General features: G+C 41.3%; 1 protein-coding gene across 17 annotated transcripts in view; it reads right to left on the reverse strand.

Moving 5' to 3' along the window:
- MACF1 (microtubule actin crosslinking factor 1) overlaps positions 1-25,770 on the reverse strand; it is a 404,957-nt gene that overhangs the window by 102,124 nt on the left and 277,063 nt on the right. For 13 of the 17 annotated variants that reach the window (XM_073007458.1, XM_073007449.1, XM_073007455.1 and 10 more), the window contains 8 exons: positions 19,221-19,387; positions 17,027-17,183; positions 14,614-14,731; positions 8,237-8,299; positions 7,317-7,558; positions 6,367-6,496; positions 4,594-4,793; positions 766-1,261 (listed from right to left, as the gene is read on the reverse strand). In XM_073007458.1, coding sequence (XP_072863559.1) covers positions 766-1,261; positions 4,594-4,793; positions 6,367-6,496; positions 7,317-7,558; positions 8,237-8,299; positions 14,614-14,731; positions 17,027-17,183; positions 19,221-19,387 — 1,573 coding nt within the window. The remainder of the gene's footprint in view (positions 1-765; positions 1,262-4,593; positions 4,794-6,366; positions 6,497-7,316; positions 7,559-8,236; positions 8,300-14,613; positions 14,732-17,026; positions 17,184-19,220; positions 19,388-25,770) is intronic. The other 4 variants (XM_073007456.1, XM_073007460.1, XM_073007446.1 and 1 more) reach the window with 1 other exon arrangement.

The following is a 25,770-nucleotide window of genomic DNA, read 5'->3' on the forward strand; positions in this document are numbered from 1 at the left end:
TCCCAGCACTTTGGGAGGCCGAGGTGGGCGGATCACAAGGTCAAGAGTTCGAGACCAGCCTGGCCAACATGGTGAAACACCGTCTCTACTAAAAATACAAAACTTAGCCAGGCATGGTGGCACGTGCTTGTAGTCCCAGCTACTTGGGAGGCTGAGGCAAGAGGACTGCTTGAATTGAGGAGGTGGAGGTTGCCGTGATCCAAGATCGTGCCACTGCACTCCAGCCAGGGTGACAGAGTGAGACTCTGTCTCAAAAAAAAAAAAAACAGCTGGGCATGGTGGCATGTGCCTATAGTCCCAGTTACTTTGGAGACTGAAGTGGGAGGATCACTTGAGCCCAGGAGATTGAGGCTGCAGTGAGCCATGATCACACTACTGTACTCCAGCCTGGGTGACAGAGTGAGAACCTGTGTGTGTGGTGTGCATAACATTAAAAAAAAAAAAAAGGTTGGGTATCAATGAGAGTATATGTGGAACTCCACTTATTAGTACATCTATGGGGATGAATCTCTACTTGCTGGTTGAAATTTTATTAGAGCTTTTATCTTTAGGACTATGCTATGTAAACCTTCACATTTTGTAAGTGCTCACTGTGTAACAACCACAGCAGTTCTCATTGCAACTAGCAGAAGGAATTGGATTAACACCATTCTGAGCCTAAAAATTACGTAAGGGAATCCTAGATTCTTGGGACTACTCCTAACCCATTCCTTCTTTCTGCTTGCCTCTAATAATGGCAGAAGTATGTTCTTCACTCCAACTTACCTGCAAGGTCTTCTAAACCTTGGAGAGGCAGGGCAACTGTCTCCAAACGCTTCTTCAGTTCATCCTTGAGGTATTGCTCACCAATGAGCACTGAGAGTTCATCGCACAGTGTCTGAGCCTCCTTAACCTCGTGGTCTAACTGCTCCAAGTCAGATCGAATTTCACTGGTCTCTTCCAATTGCTGCTTTACAGCCTCTGGTTGGGTGCTGATAGCTGACTGGCCACTCAGCCGCTGTCCAACTGCCCTCACTTTCTCTGATAAGTCCTGGAGCAGTTCCTGGTACTGGGTGCTCTTAACAATAGCTTGGTCAATTTGGGTGGAACGGGAGTTGAGTTTGTCAGTCAGCTCAACCCATTTCTGATTGATGCTCTGGAGTTCTTTCTGTACTTGGCTGGTGGATAGAGAGACATCTCCAGGGCCTGTTAGGATGCCCTGAGCTGCCTCATTCAGTTGTTCATGCTGTTGCCTGCGTGCTTCAAATTCCTTTAGCATAAACTGAAACAGAAATGACACCAAGATGTTTAGACAGGAAAAAAACAGATCTATCTAAAAGCAGTGTCAGGCCAGGCACAGTGGCTCGCGTCTGTAATCGCAGTACTTTGGGAGGCCGAGGTGGGAGGATCACTTGAGGTCAGGAGTCCAAGACTAGTCTGGCCAATGTGGCAAAACCCCGTCTCTACTAAAAATACAAAAATTAGCGGGGCGTGCTGGTGAACACCTGTAGTCCCAGCTACTTGGGAGGCTGAGGCATGAGAATTGCTTGAACCCAGGAGGCTGAGGCTCCAATGAGCTGAGACAGTACCACTGCACTCCAGCCTGGGCAACATAGTGAGACCTTGTCTCCAAAAAAGAAAAAGCAGTGTCAAAACAAAAACTGATGTTGGATTGTGCCAAATAGTGCCAACTACTTTAAAAAATAAACCAGAAAACTAAAGGACCGGGCTAGTAGGCTGAGGCAGTATCACTTAACAATTGTTTAATAAAAACTTATTTTGAAAGGCTCAGTGATTGTTCCTATTTTATTTCTTTTCCTTATTTGTCCCATTCTGTTTCAATGTCAGTTACTAAGGCCAGACATGGCTGAGAAATTAAAGTTGGCATTCATGTGCTTTGCCATGCAATACCCAAGCCTCTGAATAGGGAGTTCAGAACACTGGATCCCAGAGCCAGCTGTATTACTAGCTGGGCTTGCCATGTCAACTCTCAGTGTCTGTTTTTCTTAGTTTCTTTCTTAGAATTCGAAGAGCATATACAATCTGTATTTTATAATATAGCATAATTAGACAAAGAGCTTCTTTAAGGCAAAGACTACGACTTTTTATTTCTTTTCTATCCCTTGCTGCTGTCATCAAAAAAGTTAAGATTACAGGATCTGGAGTCAGACTGTCTGTGTTCAAATCCTGGTTCTGTCACCTACTAGCTGTATGACCTTAGGCAAGATTTAATAAGTTCTCAAACCCCAGCTTCCTCATCTGTAAAATGAGGACAGTAGAGTACTTATTTTGGCTGTTGTAAGGATTAAATGAGATAATTTATAGAAAGTACTCAGTATTTACACTGCACAAAAATAAATAAGACACAGTCTCACAAAAAGACAAATGTATAAACAATGAACTATAATAAAATGTAACAAAAGTAAAAAATGATTAAACACTGATGTGAACATGCAACACAGAACTGTGAAAGCATGGAATAGGGTGATTAATTCCGTTGGGGATGACAAATGGCAGAAGACAGAAATCAGGAAAGGCTCCCCAGATGCGACAATAAAGAATGAGTAGTTCTCCAAGCAGAGTAGAGATTAAGGCTGGTGAAAGGCACTTCAGGGGAGGGTCTAGGATTAGCAGACACACACAGATCAAAACCATTTTCATAATACTAAGATGTTAGTTGCCTTTTAAAATTTCTGTGCTGTCACAAATGTTCAATGATGTTTTCCAGAGGCTACGTGGTGCTCGATATTGTAACAGATATGCAGAAGCAGATATAAGAATAGCCTATTAAGCCAGAAATTAAGATTTGCAAAGATATAAAACAATGTCCCCTCTCCTTTTTTTTTTTTTTTTTTTTTGAGACAGAGTCTTGCTCTGTCGCCCAGGCTGGAGTGCAGTGGTGCGATCTCGGCTCACCGCCAGCTCTGCCTCCCGAGTTCACGCCATTCTCCTGCCTCAGCCTCCCCAGCAGCTGGGACTACAGGTGCCCGCCACCACACCTGGCTAACTTTTTGTATTTTTAATAGAGACAGGGTTTCACTGTGCTAGCCAGGATGCTCTTGATCTCCTGATCTCATGATCCGCCTGCCTCGGCCTCCCAAAGTGCTGGGATTACAGGCATAAATAAGCCACCACACCCGGCCAATGCCACTCTTATTGTTAAACTTTTATGTTTCAGAAAACGCTATTTTTTCATTAAAAATATGTTATTTAGGTTAATGTGATGGTTTTACCATTGCTATTTAAAAAATTTAAATATATACTTTTAAAATTCCTCAGTATTTTAGTACAATAAATGTTAACAGATAAACACAAGCTCTGGGGGATCCTCAGTAATTTTTCAGAGAATAAAAGGGGTTCTTGAAACCAAAAAGTTTGAAAACCCCGGATTAGAAAAATATTTGTAAGTAGACTAAATAGGACTCAATAATTACCTGGATACAGGAACTGAAAGAAATAGTTCCTTCAAAAAGCACTCTTAGGTCTTAACTTAAGGAACCTGGTAGGTTGAGAAGACATGGACCAGGCTGTAGGAGAATGTAAAAGAAGGAAAAGCCTCTAGGCAGGATTTCATTGGAAATGACATAATTTTGACCAACCGAAATTTCTTTCTTTTCTTTTTTTTTTCTGTTTTGAAGCAGTTTTTGCTCTGTTGCCCAGGCTGGAGTGCAGTGGCACCATCTCTGCTTGTGGCAACCTTTGTGCTATGGGTTCAAGCAATTCTCCTGCCTTAGCCTCCCGAGTAGCTGGGACTACAGGCGCCCGCCACCATGCCCAGCTAATTTTTGTATTTTTAGTAGAGGCGAGGTTTCACCATGTTGGCCAGGCTGGTCTTGAACTCCTGACCTCAAGTGATCCACCCACCTTGGCTTCCCAAAGTGCTAGGATTATAGGCGTGAACCACCGCACCCAGCCTGACCAACCTAAATTTCTACGATGTTAGGCACTTAAATCAATTTTTTGAGGTTTGATCACAGAAAATCCTATGTAAAGCCAGCAGATATAAGATAAGTAATGTGGATCCTATCACAGGGGATTACAAGTGAAAAAAAATTTTTTTTTTTTTTGAGACGGTGTCACACTATTGTCCAGGCAGCAGTGCAGTGGCACAATCTAGTCTCACTGCAACCTCTGGCTCCTGGGTTCAAGAGATTCTCCTGCCTCAGCCTCCCGAGTATCTGGGATTACAGGCACGTGCCACCACGTCCGGCTAATTTTTTGTATTTTTAGTAGAGATGGTGTTTCACCATGTTAGCCAGGATGGTCTCAATCTCTTGACCTTGTGACCTGCCCACCTTGACCTCCCAAAGTGCTGGGATTACAGGTGTAAGCCACCATGCCTGGCCACAAGTAAAATATAATTCCATAATTTAGACAGAAAAACTGCCCATTCTCATATCTACTCATCTTACTCTCTCTGTTAATAATAATAAGAGTTTTTGACTGTTTACTATTTTACAGGCACCATGATTAACACCTTATAAATACCTCATTTAAACTGAGACTCTGAGAGATTAAATGACTTGTCTACGATCATATGAAATCTACTTACTGGGAGAAACATTCAAACCCAGTTTCATGTGATTCCAATTTCTTTGTTGCTATATTGCTCACCTGGACCTGTTGCTTTTGTGCATTCAACATGTTGGGGTCAATAGACAGGGGCCCCAGCACTCCCATCATCAGTTCTTTCTCCATCATCCACGGCCGGAGCTGGGATTCTGCAGCCTGGAAGCTGGCCAGATGACCTGCAGATTCCTCTAGCTGCCTTTGCCGAGCCACAGTCACCTCAGTGGCCCTTTCCCATCGGGAATCTGTAGAGAGGAAATGAGGGAATATATTGCTTTACTCTCATCAACAACTGGCCTGGTCCCCAGGTTATATTCCTAATATACTGCAGGAAATGACCCCAGAAGTGTTATTTATTTATTTACTTATTTGAGACAGCGTCTCACTCTATCACCCAGGATAAAGCGGTGGCCCGATCGTGGCTCACTGAAGCCTTAACCTCCTGGGCCCAAGTGATCCTCCCACCTCAGCCTCCCAAGTAGCTGGGACTATAGGCATGCGCCACCATGCCCAGTTAATTTTTTATTTTTTGTAGAGACGGGATCTCCCTATGTTGCCCAGGCTGTTCTTGAACTCCTCAAGTGGGAAGATCACTTGAGCCCAAGAGTTCAAGGCCAGCTTGGACAACAAAGCAAGACCCTATCACTACAAAAAAAATTTAGAAATTGGCTAGTTGTGGTAGCACTTGCCTGTGGTCCCAGCTACTCAGGAGGCTGAAGCAGGAAGACTGCTTGAGGCAGGGAAGTCAAGGCTGTAGTGAGCTATATCGTGCCACTACACTCTAGCCTGGGTAACAGAACAAGACCCTGTCTCAAAAAAAAAAAAAAAAAAAAAAAAAAAAAAACGGCCAGGCAGGGGGCTCACACCTGTAATCCCAGCACTTTGGTGGGCGGATCACTTGAGGTCGGGAGTTTGATACCAGCCTAACCAACATGGAGAAATCCCCACTCTACTAAAAATACAAAATTAGCTGGGCATGGTGGCACATGCCTGTAATCCCAGCTACTTGGGAGGCTGAGGCAGGAGAATCACTTGAACCCGGGAGGCGGAGGTTACAGTGAGCCAAGATCATACCATTGCACTCTACCGTGGGCAACAAGAGCAAAACTCCATCTCAAAAAAAAAAAATTAAATTAAATTAAAAAAAAATTCATCTACGCTGTTTACAGTTCAATATTATGAGCACATAATTTATCTAAACCCTTTATTGAATATTTTTATTATTTCCATCTTTTATTTTTATCATCAATATTCTTTAGTTCTTTAGTTATGCTTTTTTGAAGACAAGGTCCCCTTCTGTTGCCCAGGTTGGAGTTCAGTGGCACAATCATAGCTTACTGCAGCCTTGAACTCCCGGGCTCAAGCAATCGTCTCACCTCAGCCTCCCCAGTAGCTAGGACTCCAGGCTCACGCCACCACACCTGGCTAATTTGTTTTTCCTTACTTTTTGTAGAGACAGGATCTTGCTATGTTGCCCAGACTGGTTTGAACCCCTAGATTCAAGCAATCCTCCTGTCTCAGATTCCCAAAGTGCTGAGATTACAGGTGTGAGCCACTGTTCCCGGCCTCTCTTTGGTTCCTGATCACAGCAGATTATCAGTTTGACTTGCCCAAGAAAGCCAAACTTCTGACTCTTTGAGTGGAATTTCTAATTTTCTTCCCAATTCAGGCTCATGCTCTGGCCCTATCTGGGCCCTAATTGCTTATTTATAAAAATTAACTAAAAATAATTCCTGTTGTATAGGATGTGCTGAAATTCTCTACTTGCTTTGAAGATGAGTAACTTAGCAAACTTGCAACACTCCTGTGAAAACTTACTGAGTTCTTCTTCAATTTTCTTCCAATTTTCAGCTTCCTGTGAGTTGGGATATGTCACCAGTAATCCGGTCAGGGCTTCCTTTACTTTTTGAATTTTTGGAGAATTCTGTTCCAATTCAGCCAGGAAGGCCTAGGAGAAAGAATGCCATGCATGCCCTGAGATTCTGGACAGGAAATGAAGCTGTGTGTGTGGTAGAAATGATTGGAAAACTGGGCGGTTATTATAGGTTCTACTAGGATCCTATCAATGACTTGTTTAGTGATGTTAAGATACTTAACCCTTCTATTTCAATTTTTATTTTAAACTGAAAATCTAAATGGCAGGATCTGAGTTTCTTTTATGTATAACACATCAGTGGAACTCAATAGTTCTACTATTGAGAATTATAGTAGAAGGAATTATTAATCCCAATAAACGAAAAATACCAAGATATGATGATAACACATCTTGAAGGAGATGAGATGCTATGCTCAATGGGAATATTAAAAGTTTTGGTGAAAATTTCCTACAGGATTTTCTACGGTCTTATATCTTCTGACATTTTTCCTAGTCTCACATGTGAATCTTAGGAATGAATTGTTATCAGTTATTTAGATCCTTCCAAGAACTGGAAAGGTACTTTGATAAGAATGGTTTGTCTTGCTTGCAGCATCATACAGAAAATGAGATCCCATTCTCAATGAGCTAAAGATTCTGGGGAGGGCTATTCTTTTTCTGCAAACATATCTGGTTTTGTTTCTGAATCTAACTTATAACAATTTCTAATTTCATAAGAAAATTCTCTAGGAGAGTTAAGGCATATTAATCATTTAGAAAGTCAAACACACTGCCCATCACAGCCTGGATTGTTGCCCATGTCTCTCTCTCAGATGCCTGGGCTTGGGCAGGAACACTGGTACAGCTGTCTCTTCCTCTTGGTGTTGGGAGGCAACTAATGTAAACACAATACCTTGTTAGATTCAGCTTGGGCTTTCACTGTTTCTGTCTTGGTTGGAGATGACATGGCATCCATGGATTTCAGGACTTCCTCTTTTGATTCTAGCCACTGCAGCACAGAGTTTGCCTCCTTCTGAACCTCCTCCATTCTGTTGAGGATAGCCTGAAGGCTTTCCTGGCGTTCATGAAGTATTCCACCCAGTTTCTCATACTTCAAGTTTACATCTGACATGTCACACTGGATCTCCGTCAGATCTAGTATCATAGAAACAGAAATCAGATTGGAGACAGCTCTTCAAGTATGTTCCTTGACTCCTCACTCCTAAATTACTTGCATCCCTCTTACTCCTTCTAGTGAACTAGAGATTATCTTCCTGCTAAATCATACAAAAGTTCCTGTTTATATACACAAAACAAAAGGGTTCTCATTAATCTGCATTCTGGTTTTGGCATTATATACTCAGATGTATACCTTAAAATGCTAAACATGGGAACAATAAAAGTGAAGGGAGCAAAGTAAGAAATTAACCTTAGTGTACTACTGGGATTAAGGTGCTTGGAGTATTCTTCCATTCCTTCTTCTCCAAACTACAGAGAAGTCACCTAGCTGGGAGGCTGAGAGCTAGACTAGATTACCTCTAGTATAACTTCTTTAAAATTCAAAGATTAACATATATTTTCTTTGAGTTCTTTCCCTATTTGCCTTATCTAGTGATCCAGTCTATTGTTTTTCCACAATACCTTTAGCTTCAGGGGCTGCCAACCTATTTATGGTCTACAGCCAGAAAACCACAGTTGCTTCTCCCCAGATTTTTATCCTCACACCCATTCTGGCAGCAGTTCTTCCACACATATTGCAACATACACAGATGCAAACATGGACACTGTCCTAACACATCCAACAAAGAAGCACTGTTGAAATGGCATTCTCACCTTTGCAGGTGTGGTATCCGTTTACACTGCCTACAGAGCTTCCTACAGAGGGCAGTATGGAACCTGAGCAGAAGGACAGGGAGACAAACAGGGCAAGACCAACGTGTTAGGAATACATATAGGCACTGAATTTGTCCTTTGGCCCTCACTTTAAGCTTAGGTATCAGGAAGTTAACACAGCACAAGACAACATAGTCATGGAAAGAGACAAATTATTTTAGCTGCCAGGCAACAAAATGTCACTCGAGGACCTTAGCAGGAATGATTCTTAATCCTTTCTAGAGGAAATTCATATTCCCTTCTTATTAAATCTCCAACTTGAATTCTTTGGATGCTGCCCTAATTTTGTAAAGCAAGTACTGGTAAAATTATTAAGTCTAGAATGGTACTTGCCATATTTTGGAATGAGTTTTTATAATAAAGCCAGAAAGTTTTACCTTTTATATCAATGTCTTTCAATATAATAAAAATGAAAATAAGTATCATTAAGGACATAAAAAGCAGCCTATTTTTTTTTTCTTTTTTTTTTTTTTTGAGACAGAGTCTCTCACTCTGTCGCCCAGACTGAAGTGCAGTGGCATGATCTCGGCTCACTGCAACTTCCACCTCCCGGGTTCAAGCAATTCTCCCATCTCAGCCTCCCAAATAGCTGGGATTACATGCACCTGCCACCAGGCCCGGCTAATTTTTGTATTTTTAGTAGAGACGGGGTTTTACCATGTTGGTTAGGCTGGTCTCAAACTCCTGACCTGAGGTGATCTGCCTGCCTCGACCTCCCAAAGTACTGGGATTATAGGCATGAGTCACCGTGCCTGCCCTAAAAAGCAGCCTTCTTCTAATAAAGACATTAAAATGAACCCTTCATATATTGTTTCTAAAGGAAGATTCTTTGCCTTTTCTTTCATAACCTCTTCTTGCTCACCTTTCCCCAAGAAAAAACAGAAATCCTAAGTGCCAATAAATATGGCTCATCAACATTCCCATAAATTGTGCTTTGGGCCTTTGGTTCTGTTTCTAATCACCATAATTTCACATACATTCTCCCCAAACTGATTGCTTATATTTCAGAAAAGTTTCCCAAGATAGGTAAAAACCAGGTGATGTAATGATAAATATTATACAGAAATCTGAAAAATATTCATAATGATACTTTAAAACGACAGAAAACTCTTGTATGCACTGACTTCACTTTACAAAAAGTTATGTGCAAGGTTATATTACGAAATAGTTGGCCGGGCGCGGTGGCTCACCCCTGTAATCCTAACACTTTGGGAGGCTGAGGTGGGTGAACTGCCTGAGCTCAGGATGTTCGAGACCGGCCTGGGCAACATGGTGAAATCCCATCTCTACTAAAATACAAAAAATTCGCCGGGTGTGGAGGCGGACGCCTGTAGTCCCAGCTACTGGGGAGGCTGAGGCAGGAGAATCGCTTGAACTCAGGATTCAGTGAGGTTGCAGTGAGCCAAGATGGTGCCACTGTACTCCAGTCTGGGTGACAGAGCGAGACTCCATCTCAAAACAAAAACAAAAGAGTTGTGGGCCAGGTGTGATGGCCCACGCCTGTAATCCCAGCACTTTGGGAGGTTGGAAGTTTAAGACCAGCCTAGGCAACACAAGACTCTGTTTCTACAAAAAAAAGTTAAAAAAAAAAAAAAAAATTAGGCATGACAGTGCACATTTGTGGTCCTAGCTACTTGGGAGCTTGAGGTGGAATGACTGCTTGGGCCTAGGAGGTCAAAGCTACAGTGAGCCACGATCACACTACTGTCCTCCAGCCTGGGTGACAGAGGAGACCCTGTCTCTAAAAACAAGGAAAAAAATTAGTTGAATTACGGTGGTAATTATAAAACGTTTAAATGTTAATGTTATTATATTTTCAATTAAAAAATACAAAATAGAAAAATCATATTCCACTGCAGTGTGGTGATGGAAAAAAAGAAATTGGACTAGTAGGTAGCAGAAGAAGGTACTAACCAAGGTTGTCACTAACTCAGTATGTGAGCCTTAATCTACAAACAGTTTCTTCTGCAGGATTTAAAGATAATACAGCCTACTCTGTTAACTCTCATGGGGTAACTGGGAAAAGATCATGAGCCAATGTATGTCAAAGTACTTTATGAAACAGAGCTACATAAATGTAAGGTACTGAAATATATATGGTTTTTCAGAGTTGGAGGAGAACTTTGAGAGCACTCAGGATAGTAATTTTCAAACTGATTTTCAAAGCACCCTAAAAAGGTGCTTTAGGGATTGTGGTTAAAGTTTGGTTTAAATGTAATGTTCACAGACATTTCTAACTACTTAGAAATGATAATAAAACACGCATGTTCAATTATGCTGAATTCTACACCTTAACCCACCAGATAAAACCAATTATGCTGCTTTTCCGGGGAAAGTAAAGCAGCTCCTGACACATCTAAGCATCTATTTTAACTTATTTTTGAGTGTCCCTGATTGGAAAGGTGGCAGCTCTTCACCAGCAATTTATGATATTCAAACCTGTCCATGTTCACTCACGTATACTATACAAAGAAAAACATCTATAGCATATGTGTAATACATTAAATAACATGACCAAAAATATAACACAGCTTGCTCTCTGTACATCTACACAGTTCTCACTGGGACAGAATTGTGTAATAATATAATTCCTAACACTTCAAGTCAGTTGGACAGTTTTTGTCCTCAATGTCAGTCTTAAGTGTTTTCTATGTGTAAGAGCCCTCATTAAATATTCTTAGTGATTTAACTTTGAAACAATAATTTCTTATTACGTCACTTTCAAGTTTCTAGCTCAATTCAATCAAAGCCTGTTCTGATATTGTGAAGTCAACTTTTAAAAACATTTGTCATCATTTGCAAATACTTAGTATGTGTGAACCATATTTTCTGGATACAATGAAACCCAACAAAATTTAGAAATAAATTAGATAGGCTGGGCCCGGTGGCTCATGACTGTAATCCCAGCACTTTGGGAGGCTGAGAAGGGCAGATCACAAGGTCAGGAGATTGGCTAGCATGGTGAAACCCCATCTCTACTAAAAATACAAAAAATTAGCCAGGCGTGGTGGCGGGCGCTGGTAGTCCCAGTTGCTCGAGAGGCTGAGGCAGGAGAATGGCATGAACCCGGGAGGCGGAGCTTGAAGTGAGCAGAGATTGCACCACTACACTCCAGCCTGGACGACAGAGCGAGACTCCGTCTCAAAAAACAAACAAACAAACAAACAAATAAATAAATAAGATGGTGAAGCTGTCATCCAATAATCTTCCTTTTCAAATTTTTATATGCATTGAGGTAGTCTCAATATTCTTACTGATGGATTTCATTACAGATAAATGCTATAAAATAACGTATAAGGGAAACTTATGCCAACAAAATGTTATTTTAAAAAAAAATTTTTTTATTATTTATTTATTTATTTTTTTTTTTTTGAGACAGAGTCTCACTCTGTCTCCCAGGCTGGAGTGCAGTGGTGCAATCTTGGCTCACTGCGAGCTCCGCCTCCCGGGTTCAAGCCATTCTCCTGCCTAAGACTCCTGAGTAGCTGGGACTACAGGCGCCCACCACCACGTCCAGCTAATTTTTTGTATTTTTAGTAGAGACAGGGTTTCACCATGTTAGCCAGGATGGTCTCGATCTCCTGACCTCGTGATCTGCCCACCTCAGCCTCCCAAAGTGCTGGGATTACAGGCGTGAGCCACCGAGCCTGGCCACCAACAAAATGTTTTGTTTTATGTAGTAGGGTTCTATATGAGATTTCTGTTTTTCTACATGAAATTTCTGTTTTATATGACATTTCTGTTTTTTCTCTTTTTTTTAAAATGATCTAGTCTAGGAGTCAGTAAACTATAGCTCACCAGCCAAATCTGGTCCTTCACCTGTTTCAACAAAGTTTTACTGGAATGCAGCCACAACCACTCATTTCTATTAATGTATTGTCTTTGGCTGCTTTTGTTACAATGGCAGAGGTAGGTATACAACTGTGACAGAGACCATATACCCTGCAAGCCTAAAATATTTACTATCTGGCCCTTTATAGAAAAAGTTTGCTGACTCTGATCTAGTCACAAACGAATAAGTCAATGAACGTAGAGGTTGTTATATCACCAATTCCCTAAAATGTTGTCACTTGTGGATAGTTCCAAAATATCTTTTAACTTTAGAATACTATAGAAAAGTGCACATTTTCAGAAAGCAAATAAATTTTTCCTTTACTCGTTAAGTGGCTATAGGAGTGCACTATCATAGACTAGTAATAAAATCTATGGGATCTCAATCAACAACAAGCAGGTGACTGAGAACTCATATGAGTTTTTTTTTTTTTTTTTTTTGAGACACAGTCTCGCCCTGTCACACAGGCTGGAGTACAGTGGCGCGATCTGGGCTCACTGCAACCTCTGCCTCCCGGGTTCAAGCAATTCTTCCCCATCAGCCTCCCGAGTAGCTAGGATTACAGGTGCAAGCCACCATGCTTGGCTAATTTTTGTATTTTAGTAGAGACGGGGTTTCACCATGTTGGCCAAGCTGGTCTCAAACTCCTGGCCTCACGTGATCCGCCTGCCGTGGCCTCCCTAAGTGCTGTGATTACAGGCGTGAGCCACTGTGCCTGGCCTTCATATTAGATTTTGCTTCAAGGACTTAATTTGCAGTGAAAGATTATATACACACGTGAGCACAATCTTTGTACCCCCTTTGAAGTACTGATTTTTTTTTTTTTTTTTTGAAATGGGGTCTTGGTCTGTCGCCCAGGCTGGAGTGCAGTGGCATGATCTCAGCTCACTGCAACCTCTGCCTCCCAGGTTCAAGTGATTCTCCTGCCTCAGCTTCCCGAATAGCTGGGATTACAGGCACGAGTCACCAGGCCTGGCTCATTTTTATATTTTTAGTTGAGACAAGGTTTCACCATGTTGGCCAGGCTGGTCTTGAACTCCCGACCTCAAGTGATCAGCCCACCTAGGCCTCCCAAAGTGCTGAGATTACAGGCATGAACCACCACACCCGGCCCAATACTGACTTCTAAATACCTTGCTTCTTCCTGGATATCACACTCATACCTATCCAGGCATGCCCAATTTTTTTTTGAGACGGTGTCTTGCTCTGTCTGTTGCCCAGGCTAGAGTGCAGGCACCATCGCGGCTCAATGAAACCTCCATCTACCAGGTTCAAGCTATTCTCATGTTTCAGACTCCCCAGTAGCTGGGACTACAGGCGCATACCACCATGCCTGGTTAATGTTTGTACTTTTTTTTTGAGACGGAGTCTCGCTCTGTCTGTTGCCCAGGCTGGAGTGCAGTGGTGTGATCTCGGCTCATTGCAAGCTCCACCTCCTGGGTTCACACCATTCTCCTGCCTCAGCCTCCCGAGTAGCTGGGACTACAGGCACCCGCCACCACGCCTGGCTAATTTTTTGTGTTTTTAGTAGAGACGGGGTTTCACCGTGTTAGCCAGGATGGTCTCAATCTCCTGACTTCGTGATCTACCCGCCTTGGCTACCCAAAGTGCTGAGATTACTACAGGTGTGAGCCGCCGCACCCGGCCTAATTTTTGTATTTTTAGTAGAGACAGGGTTTCACCATGTTGCCAGGCTGGTTTTGATCTTCTGACTTCGTGCCTGGCCAGTACCCAAGTTTAAAGATGATGCATACTCATCCCATTTACACGTTCAAAAAAGGGAAATTCTCAAGATGAAAATCTTATTTAATTATTCTATGTTCATTTGATAGTTCTTTTTTTTTTGTTGAGATGGAGTCTCGCTCTGTCGCCCAGGCTGGAGTGCAGTGGCATGATCTCGGCTCACTGCAAGCTCTGCCTCCCAGAGTTCTTTTTTTTTTTGAGAACAAGTCTCGCTCTGTCGCCCAGGCTGGAGTGCAGTGCCGTGATCTGGGCTCACTGCAAGCTCTGTCTCCCGGGTTCACGCCATTTTCCTGCCTCAGCCTCCCGAGTAGCTGGGACTATGGGTGCACACCACCATGCCCGGCTAGTTTTTTTTCTTTTTTGTAGTTTTAGTAGAGAGTTTTGTAGTTTCACCGTGTTAGCCAGGATGGTCTCGATCTCTTGACCTTGTGACCCGCCCACCTCGGCCTCCCAAAGTGCTGGGATTACAGGTGTGAGCCACTGCACCCAGCCATCTGATAGTTCTAAGTGGGCCAACTAGTTCATTTACTTTTCCCATCATGGGAAGGAATTTTGCAAAATGAAGAAATGTTATATAGCAAAAGGGGTGACAGGTTAGGTTGCAGGGGAAGACTGCTTTGGGGATGCACTTTGTTTTCATACCCAACCTTGATTTTCACTTTAATTGTATAAAGAGGCATCTCCAAAGGCCAAAAGCAAAGAGCAATTTTTATTCACTATATTTTGAAGAGCCTGTACTCACCTGTCTTGCCTTGGGAATCAGGTGCTGTGATTTCCATGATGAGATTTTCTAAAGGAGTACCTTTGCAATTGATTTCTTCCACCAGAGTTCCCTTACTTGCCCAGTCATCTAGTAGACTCTGTTTAAAGAAGAAAATGGCTAAATGTAATATCTGGGGCTTTTTCCTCATAAGTAGGGACACCAATTCTATATATGCTCCCTAGTGTTTTGACAAGCATTAAGAGACCATCCTTCTGATTTATTTATTCATTTATCAAACATCTATTGAATATTTACTATATGCCTGGTAGCATGCCAAGCACTGGGGTATAAAATAGAATTATGACACAATTTCTAAAATCAGAAGCTCAGATTATCAATTGCATTATAATGTGATAAATGCTATTATAGTATTATTGACAGTCTGTGAATTCCAAGAGCACAAGAGGAGTTCTATCTAATTCTGCCTAGAGGAAGGAAAGCTTTGAGTTAAGATAATGGCTGGGCATTGTGGTTCACGCCTGTAATCCCAGCACTTTGGGAGGCTGAAGCGGGCAGATTACTTGAGGTCAGGAGTACAAGACCAGACCGGCTGACATGGTGAAACCCTGTCTCTACTAAAAATACAAAAAAAAAAAATTAGCCAGGCATGGTGGCAGGCGCCTGTAATCCCAGCGACTCAGGGGGCTGTGATGGGAGAGTTGTTTGAACCTGGGAGGCAGAGGTTGCAGTGAGCTGAGATTGCGCCATGGCACCCCAGCCTGGACAACAGAATGAGACTTTGTCTTTAAAAAAAAAGAAAAAGAAGTAAGATAAGAGTTTGCCAGACTGACAAGAGGGAACAACATGCATATAAAGATGAAAAAAGAAATAGTAACTGGAGGATAAATGAGGAGCTAGATATTGAGATACAGAAAAATATATAGAATCATAGGCTATACTTTGCATTTATTAAGGAAACTTTATATTGGGTTTGAAATCAAAGATCCAACTACCATAGAAATCCATTAGGAAACAATGGCATTTGCTTTAAGACAAAAGTACCACATCATGTTAAGTCTCCAAGATGTCTCCTGCCATAGTTGTAGGATTTTACTCCTTTCAGAGCAGGGACACCATTCTAGCCTTCAATGCCCTCCTCCATACTGAATATCCCTGACAATCTACTTAGTTTGCTTTTGACTTTAAGCTGCAGAGAAAGTCACAGAGCCCTACTCATATTGCCTAATTTCAAACTGACCCTTGGTTACTGCTTGTCAGTTCCTTAACTAATCACTCTTTTTTTTTTTTTTGAGACAGAGTCTCACTCTCTTTCGCCCAGGCTGCAGTACAGTACGCCATCTCAGCTCACTGCAACCTCCGCCTCCCCAGTTTAAGCAATTCTTTGCCTCAGCCTCTCAAGTAGCTGGAATTACAAGTGCCCGCCACCATGCCCAGCTAATTTTTGTATTTTTAGTAGAGATGGGGTTTCACCATCTTGGCTAGGCTGATCTTGAATTCCTGACCTTGTGATCCACCCACCTCGGCCTCCCAAAGTGCTGGGATTACAGGCGTGAGCCACTGCGCCTGGCCATTAATCACTCTTGATTCTGAAGAGCCACAGTCCCCAAACTGTGGCTTGACTCACAGAATATTTTACATTTTTGAGGAAAATACAGTTGTGACATCTGTTGAACACCATATGAACAACTACTAAGTTCTTTGGACGTAACTTCTTAGCAAGTAGAAGTATTAGGAGGTGTTTTTATTGTTTTGTTTCTTTTTTTTTTTTTTTGGCCTTGAGGTGCCATGACAAATTTCTTAACACACCATGGGCACTGTGAAACAAAAATGTTGGGAAAGCTCTGTCCTAGGGAATTCCCAACAGCAAACACTCCTGGCACCAGCTCTGTGAAAGCAATCAAACTATTCTCTTTCATCTGCTCAAGATAAAGTGTGCTTTACTGAGAAAATAAGCATAAGTGCATGACAGTTAGAGGCATATTTGGCTTATTTCAACAAAAGGAAGACTCAGGTTAGAGGTATAAGCAGAGGCTGGATGATTACGGATCAAAGACAGTACAGAAGGGATTTTGCAGGGAATGGGAGGAAGGTTGGTCCCATCCTTGAAGGTACCTTCCAACCATCTGATTCTAGCTTTTCCTTTATTAGCTGAAGTCGTACTAGTTCTTCTATCCTCAATTTCCTGATAATATTATCTGGTTACCTGCTCAAATATATTTGTCTAATTCTCAAACATACAAAGAGAGTGTATGCTTCTCAAAGACTGTATGGGTAGATTGTTACCACATAAAGAAAACGGAGGAATTTCTGTTTTGATGCCGACTGACAACTTGGATTTCTCATACATTTCCCCACCACAGCTGGAGGCCAGTTAATACACGTATTCAAACCAGTGCCTAGTCCAATTCTTGGAGTCCCTTTGTTCACCTACCTTCAGGTGTTCAATCTGCTTTTCTAACTCTTTAGCACTCATAGAAGTTTCTGTAGGTGGAATACTCCCCTCAGTTTCTTTCAGCCATTTCTGGAAGGTCCTGACCAGTTTCCGGAATTCATCCAACTGTTCCTGGCAAGATGATGCATCTCTCTCTCTGTCAATGAAGCAGTTTTGTTACTTGCCAGACTAAGTTTTATAAAGTCAACTTGAGCTAAGACTAGCTCATTCTGTGACTCCAGACATCAGTTACCTAACATGGCCTTTCTTTCTCATAATCTTTTCCACAGCAGGTTTGGCTGAACAACCACATATAATGTTAAAGAGTACCAAACTCAGGAATATATTGCCCTTGTTTGGACATTTCTGAGGAAAGAGGCCTTCCATCTTACTCCAGGCTAAAGTGAAAGTGAGAAAAACTAAAGGGAGGCTGCTATTTAGGTACTGTGATACAATGGAAAGAATGCAGGCTTTGGATCCAGCCATGCTACATTTTAGCTATTTGACTCTTTCAAGGACCAATTCAAATGCTGATTGCTTTAGCAAGGAAGGTGCCGAAACTGAGGCTCACAGAAGTTAGGTGATTAGTTCTAGATTAATCACGCCAATGAATAAACTAAATCAAAAGGAAAGTTTTGGAAATGGCCATATATCAGACAGATGTCAATTCAGAAATCCTGATTCCTCATACAGTAAAAAGGCCCTCAGTATAGGGGAAGAAAAACAAAAGCTTTCTTCACCTTTGTCCCCATCCTCTCCATTAGATAACCTGCTGCTAATAATGTTGGTTTGAGCGACTCTTTTCTTCTAATCACTAAGGCAGTTATCTGCTAAATCAAGAACATATTTACGGCTAAACTGAGATAAGAAGTCTTGTTCATGTTCTTAAATCCATGTGAGGCTGTCCAGTGGGGAACCATGGCTTTTCAACAGGGACCAAAATCAGCCAGCCTTGTCATATATTCCCTTGTTTGCCTTGAAAGAAGAATCCAGGCCGGGCGCGGTGGCTCACGCCTGTAATCCTAGCACTCTGGGAGGCCGAGGCAGGTGGATCACAAGGCCAGGAGATCAAGACCACGGTGAAACCCTGTCTCTACTAAAAAATACAAAAAATGAGCCAGGCGCGGTGGCGGGCGCCTGTAGTCCCAGCTACTCGGGAGGCTGAGGCAGGAGAATGGCGTGAACCCGGGAGGCGGAGCTTTCAGTGAGCCAGGATCGCGCCACTGCACTCCAGCTTGGGCGACAGAGCAAGGCTCCGTCTCAAAAAAAAAAAAAAAAAAAAAAAAAAAAGAAGAATCCAGATACTCCTCTAAAATAGCAACATTTTTAAATGTGGTCAAAACAAGCAGCAGGGCTGGGCATGGTGGTCCACACCTATAATCCCACCCAGCATGTTGGGAGGCCAAGGCAGTAGGATCGATGAGGCCAGGAGCTCACAACTAGCCTGGTCAACATAGCAAGACCCTGTATCTTTAAAAAAAAAAAAAAAAAAAAAAGGCCAGGGGAGTGCCAACATAACCCTTATTTATGTCTAGGAAGTCTCTTCCAATTTTTCTCTTCTTTCAAAATTATTCTATAATCTTACTTGCTGCCTCAAATTTGTTCTGTTTGGTCCAAGTGGCCTAGGCTTCTGATCACAGAGATAAGGAACTCATCCCTATTTTCTGTTAGCTACTATTAGAAAAACCACTAAGTGGCTGGGTGCGGTGGCTCATGCCTGTAATCCCAGCACTTTGGGAGGCTGAGGCGGGTCGATCATCTGAGCTCAGGAGTTCGAGACCAGCCTGGCCAACGTGGTGAAACCCTGTCTCTACTAAAAATGCAAAAATTAGCTGGGCATGGTGGTGGGCACCTGTAATCCTAGCCATTCAGGAAGCTGAGGTAGAAGAATTGCTTGAACCCAAGAGATGGAGGTTGTAGTGAGCCGAGATAGCACCACTGCACTCCAGCCTGGGTGACAGTGAGACTCCATCTCAGAAAAAAAAAAAAAAAGAAAGAAAAAAGAAAAACCACTAAGAATAAAGTAGATTAGGTAGCTTTGCCTAAAAAACGGCACTTTTCACCCTCCTATGACTCAGTAGTAGAGTTTTAGATGCCATCTTTTCTGGTAAAGGAAGAAAAGAGAAAAGATCATTTCACTCCATAACAAGAAAAAATAGTTCCCCAATGCTGACCAACACAAATGATAACTCACCTCTCTTTAACTGTCTTCTGTAGCTCTGTGAAGTCTTTTCTGAGGTTTTGTACCCTGTCCTGATGCTGGGACAGGTCCAGTGCAAAGCCACAAGAGTTCAGTTCAGTGACCAGGTGCTCAAGAGTATCTAGGATCTCCTGTTGGTCTTCCATTTCCAAATTGAGTTCCTGTCAAGCAAACAAGGATATGTATTAAATCCTCTAATCCTTATAAATATACTCTAAAAAGAAGGAAAGAGGTATGCTTGCCAGGTCAAATGCTAGATCAAAACAATAAATATGTAACTCAGTGAAAAGTTTAAAAACAAAACTAAACCTTTTTTTTTCTTTTGAGACAGAGTTTCACTCGTGTCACCCAGGCTGGAGTGCAATGGCACTATCTTGGCTCACTGCAACCTCCACCTTCCGGGTTCAAGCGTTTCTCCTGCCTCAGTATTGTGAGCAGCTGGGATTACAGGCTCCTGCCACCACGCCTGGCTAATTTTTTTTGTATTAAAAAGCCCAATTTAAAAAATCTGATAGGCCGGGCGCGGTGGCTCAAGCCTGTAATCCCAGCACTTTAGGAGGCCAAGACGGGTGGATCATGAGGTCAGGAGATCGAGACCATCCTGGCTAACACGGGGAAACCCCGTCTCTACTAAAAAAATACAAAAAACTAGCCTGGCGAGGTGGCGGGCGCCTGTAGTCCCAGCTACTCGGGAGGCTGAGGCAGCAGAATGGCGTGAACCCAGGAGGCGGAGCTTGCAGTGAGCTGAGATCCGGCCACTGCACTTCAGCCTGGGCGACAGAGTGAGGCTCTGTCTCAAAAAAAAAAAAAAAAAATCCGGTAAATATGTAGGACATCTTCAATTCACTGGAGAGTGGGTAGGAATTACAAAACAGTCTTGTCTCCTCTAAACAAATGTTCAAAGACTTGGGAGGTACCATGACAGGATGTAAAGAATGAAAGTTTTAGGAGTTAAATAGACCTGATATTCAATCACACTTTGCCACTTACTAACTTGTGATCTTAAGCTACTAAACTACTCTAAGCTTCATGGTCTCTTCTATAAAATGGGGGTAAACACACTATCTCCACTATTATTTAACATTGTACTTAAGGTATCAGCCAGGCACAGTGGCACACGCCTATAATCCCCAGAACTTTTGGGGGCCAAGGTAGGGGGATCACTTTAAGCCCACGAGTTCAAGACCACCCTGGGCAACATGGCAAAACTCCATCTCTGTTTTTTTTTTTTTTTTTTTTGAGACAAAGTCTGGCTCTGTTGCCCAGGCTGGAGTGCAGTGGCACTATCTCGGCTCACTGCAACCTCCGCCTCCCGGGTTCACACCATTCTCCTGCCTCAGCCTCTCGAGTAGCTGGGACTACAGGCACCCGCCACTATGCCCAGCTAATTTTTTGTATTTTTAGTAGAAACGGGGTTTCATCATGTTCGCCAGGGTGGTTTCTATCACCTGACCTTGTGATCCACCCGCCTCGGCCTCCCAAAGTGCTGGGATTACAGGCATGAGCCACCGCACCCGGCCTCCATCTCTATTTTTTTAAAAAAAGTTAATTTAATAATTAAAAAAGCCAATACAATTAAGAGAAAACAATCTGTGGAATAAGAATTGAAAAAGAAGAGATAAAACTGTATTTGTAGATTACATGAAAGTATATTTGTAGGGCCGGGCACAGTGGCTCACACCTGTAATCCCAGCACTTTGGAAGGCCAAGGCAGGCTGATCACTTGAGGTCAGGAGTTGGAGACCAGACTGGCCAACGTGGTGAAACCCCGTCTCCACTAAAAATACAAAAATTAGCCAGGCATGATGGCACACTCCTGTAGTCCCAGCTGCTTGGGAGGCTAAGGCAGAAGAATCACTTCAATTTGGGAGGAGGAGGTTGCAGTGAGCCAAGATTGTGCCACTGCACTCCAGCCTGGGCAACAGAGTAAGACTCTGTCTCAAAAAAAAAAAAAAAAAAAAAAGGCCAGGCGTGGTGGCTCATTCTTGTAATCCTAGCACTTTGGGAGGCTGAGGCGGGAGGATCACTTGAGTTCAGGAGTTCAAGACCAGTCTGGCCAACGTGGTGAAACCTGTCTCTACTAAAAACACAAAAATTAGCTGGAAATTGCTTGAACCCAGGAGGTGGAGATTGCAGTGAGCCGAGATTGTGCCACAGCACTCCAGCCTGGGTAACAGAGCAAGTCTCTGTCTCCAAAAAAAAAAAAAAAAAAAAAAAAAAAGTGTATTTGTAAAACCCAAGATAATCAACAATACAATGAAATCAAACAACGAGGAAGTTAAATAAGGTAGTAGGATATAAAATTAACACACAAAAATCAATAATGAAAACTTCAACTTACAATAGCAAGACAAAAGGCTCAATCTTTGTAATCAACTAACAAGAAACATAAAATCTAAATTTTAAAACATTTCTGAAGTTTGGTACAGTGGCTCTTGCTTGTAATCCCAGTTGCTGGGGAGGCTGAGACCCCTGGTAATCACTTGAGCCCAAGAGTTGAGGCTGTAGTGAGCTATGATCATGCCACTGAACTCCAGCCTGGGCAACAGAGCAGGACCCCATCTCAAAACAAAAACAGAACAAAAAAATCAAAAACACTCCTGAAAAACACAAAAGCAGATCTGACTAGATGGAAACACATCCATAAAGTGTATGCATATGTATTTGCCTATGTATGTATATGCGTTTGTGTGAATAAATACATTTAGTGTGACCCAAATAAAAATGCTAACAAGTTTTTTTCTCTAGAACTAATAAAGGTGATTCCTAAATTCACATAGAAAAATAAATGCGCAACTATACCTATGAAAAATTTTGCAAGAAAAAAAATGAGGAGGACTAGCTCTCTACCACACATTAAAATATACCATAAAGCCTTTATAATTAAAATAGTATGCTCTGGTACATGAATAGAAAGACGAGCAGTGAGCTGAGATCACACCACTGCACCCCAGTTTGGGTGACAGAACAAGACCCCATTCTTAAAAAAATAAAAAAGAAAGAAAAAAAAGAAAATCCAGAAATAGACTCAAAGACATCTAAAAATTGGGTATATGATGAAGATGGTTTCTTAAGTTTGGGGAAAAGATGGACTTTTCAAATAAATGTTACAGGTTGGATATCCTTTATGCTTGGGACCAGAAGTGTTTTGAATTCCAGACTCTTCCAGATTTTGGAATATTTGCATTATACTTAGCAGTTGAGCATCCCTAATCTGAAGCTCTGAAATCTGAAGTGTTCCAATGAGTCTTTCCTTTGAGCATGACCTCTGAGTGTCACGTCAGCTCTCAAAAAGTTTCATTTTGGGCCGGGCACGGTGGCTCACACCTGTAATCCCAGCACTTTGGGAGGCCGAGGCAGGTGGATCACAAGGTCAGGAGATCGTAGCCATCCTGGTTAACCCAGTGAAATACTAAAAATACAAAAAGAAATTAGCCGGGCATAGTGGTGGGCACCTGTAGTCCCAGCTACTTGGGAGGCTGAGGCAGGAGAATGGCATGAACCCGGGAGACGGAGCTTGCAGTGAGCTGAGATCATGCCACTGCACTCCAGCCTAGGCGACAGAGCAAGACCGCCTCAAAAAAAAAAAAAAAAAAAAAAAAAAAAGTTTCAGATTTTGGAGCATTTCAAATTTTGGATTAGGGACACTCAACTTGTATTATGAACAACTAGACAGACAAGATACAAAAAGATAAACATGATTCGTACTTCAGAATAAGCTTAAATTTTTAAAAGATTCAAATGTAAAAAAAATTAAAACAAGTTTTAGAACAAAGCATGAATAATTTTTTTCATAACCTGGGTGTGACAAAAATCTTTCAAACTTTGACTAAAAATACATATTTAATAAAATACTGATAAAATCTTCTGTTTAGAACAAAAATTCCACATTTACATGTCAAAAAACACCATAAGTCAAAAGCACAAACTGGGAAACAATATTTCTAACGTATCACAGATAAAGAATTAATCTCTCTAATATATAAGAACTCTAAAAAAATTTTTAAAACTCTAAAACTCGAGAGAAGACCAAAAATCTTGACCAAAAAAAGGACAAAATATATGAACAGACAGTTCACAAATAAATGACTCTTAAATGTAAAAATATACTCAACCTCGCTTATAAGAGAAATAAAAATTAAAACCACATTCACATATCATTTTTTACCAATCACACCAGAAAAAATTTAAAAGCTTGGTAATAAATTTTGTTGGTGAGGCTGTAGGGGAAACAGGTACTCTAATACACTGCTGGTGGGAATGCGAAATGGTGAAATCTCAAAGGAGGGGAATTTGGCTATTTCTAACAAAACTACACATTTATTTACCCTTTAATGCAACAACTCCACTCTAGGAACTTACTCTGATAGGAAAAAATACACACAGTTATTCAGTTGTAATAGCACAATTTCGGAAACAACAACTGAAATGTCCACACATATAAGTCCTGTTGGCCAGGTGTGGTGGCTCACGCGTGTAATCCCTCTGGGAGGCCGAGGCAGGCAGATCACCTGAGGTCAGGAGTTGGAGATCAGCCTGGCCAACATGGTGAAACCCCATCTCTAATAAAAATACAAAAAAACTATCCAGGCATGGTGACAGGCGCCTATAATCCCAGCTTCTTGGGAGGCGAAGGCAGGAGAATCGCTTGAACCCGGGAGGTGGAGGTTGAGGTTACAGTGAGACAAGATCGTGCCACTGCACTTCAGTCTGGGCTACAGGGCACAGAGTAAGACTCTGTCTCAAAAAAAAAAAAAAAAAGAAAAAAAAGAGTCTTGTTGATTAAACTATAATTCTTCTACACAATGAATTATGGTTTAAAAAATGAAGTTGTCTGTGAATCCATATTAAGTGATTTCCAAGACATATTAAGTAACAAAGCAAAGGATTACATAATATACCCTTCTTTTTTGTAAGGAAGAATGGGAAATAAGAATGTGTGTGTATGTTCATTTTGGTAAAAAGAAATAGAAAAAAATAAACCTGAAATGTGTTACTTTGGGGATGGGTGAAAATGGGACGGAAGAGACAGGAAAGACACTGAGAATGTCATCCTTATTCACTTCCTATACCTTGAGTATAACTTTTTGAATAGTTTTAACTTTTGAGCTATTTTAATGCTTTACATATTTAAAAATAAGTTTAATCAACAAAGATAGAAAAATAAAGTCCTAAAGTTGAATACAAATAGAAACAAATCTAATTATATATGAAATTACAGAAAAAATAATTCAGGTAATTTTTTTTTTGAATACAGTACACAGTGGGTCATAGGCTAAGGACTAAAACAAATCCAAAGAAATACTCAATTTTATTTAGCAGGTTTGTTATTGGTAGAAATACTAGTGTAATTCTAAAACTATCTTATATTTATTGTAGAATAAAACAAATAAGTAAATATATTGAAGTTGTTGCTGGGAACTAGGGTTCTCCCTACAGGAAAGGAAGATACAAATGTGGAAAGGAGGAAGATTCCTATGGTATTGAGTTGAAACTAGACTGTCAGTATGATTTTATGATATAAAAAACATACACATATATTTCCTAACACTATCTATTACAAAGAACTAAAGTAGTGACACTCCAGTAGCTCACCTAGTGTCCAGATTTGGTTTCTAAATATCATTCCCCACTATAAGTGGGGCTCCTTGGATAAATAGCTGATTTCAGATAGGGGACAAGGAAATACATTATTGTGCCACAAATACCTTAAGTGCCAAAAGTGCTCTTATGCTGAGGAAGACATGCCAAAAAGCCACAGGAAAAAAAGTTTTATCTGTTCCCATTTGTACTTTCAATTTAGTACATGTCTGCTGTAACTTACTTGAATATAAAATATAGCAATGTGAAATTATTAAAAAAAAAAAAAAAAAAAAGCCACAGGAGACAGCTTGAAGGGGCTCACAATAACCACATTTGGGAAAACGTTAAGTATCATAAAGAATAATGGTAATACCAAATATAGAAGCCCATGATGATACTCTTATATTTTTATAACAGAGGGAGAACAATTAGCAACTGGTGAATCTAGATGAAGAGTATGCTGGTGTTTAATGGACCATTCCTTCTGCTTTTCTGTAAAGTTTGAAATCATTTAAAGCAAAAAGGAGAGCAAACAAAACCAAACAATGAGATTCCACTTCAATCCGGAAAATGTTAGAAAGCTGGAAAAAGCGAAGGCAGCAATGCAGAGATATAGGAATGCTGAAGTACTACGGGTGGGAATGTGTGCTGGCACAGCCATTCTGGAGCTTAAATTGGGCACTACTGAGTCAAATTAAATTAATATACGCATATACTATGACTTGGCAATTCTACTTCTGGGAATATATCTGTGATAGTTGTTAATACTTTTTACCAAATATTTCTAGCTTTGCACCTTCTAGGTACGTGGTGAGATTACATTTCCTCACCCTCTTGAAAGGTATAGGTGGTTTTGTGGAAAGTGATTTGACTAATAAAATGTAAATAGATAAAATACGCCCTTTTCCCACTGAAGCCAGTAATCATGAAAGCTTTTATCAGGATGAAATCTCCATCAATC

Source organism: Chlorocebus sabaeus, chromosome 20 (assembly GCF_047675955.1).
Source record: "Chlorocebus sabaeus isolate Y175 chromosome 20, mChlSab1.0.hap1, whole genome shotgun sequence".
NCBI lineage: Eukaryota > Metazoa > Chordata > Mammalia > Primates > Cercopithecidae > Chlorocebus > Chlorocebus sabaeus.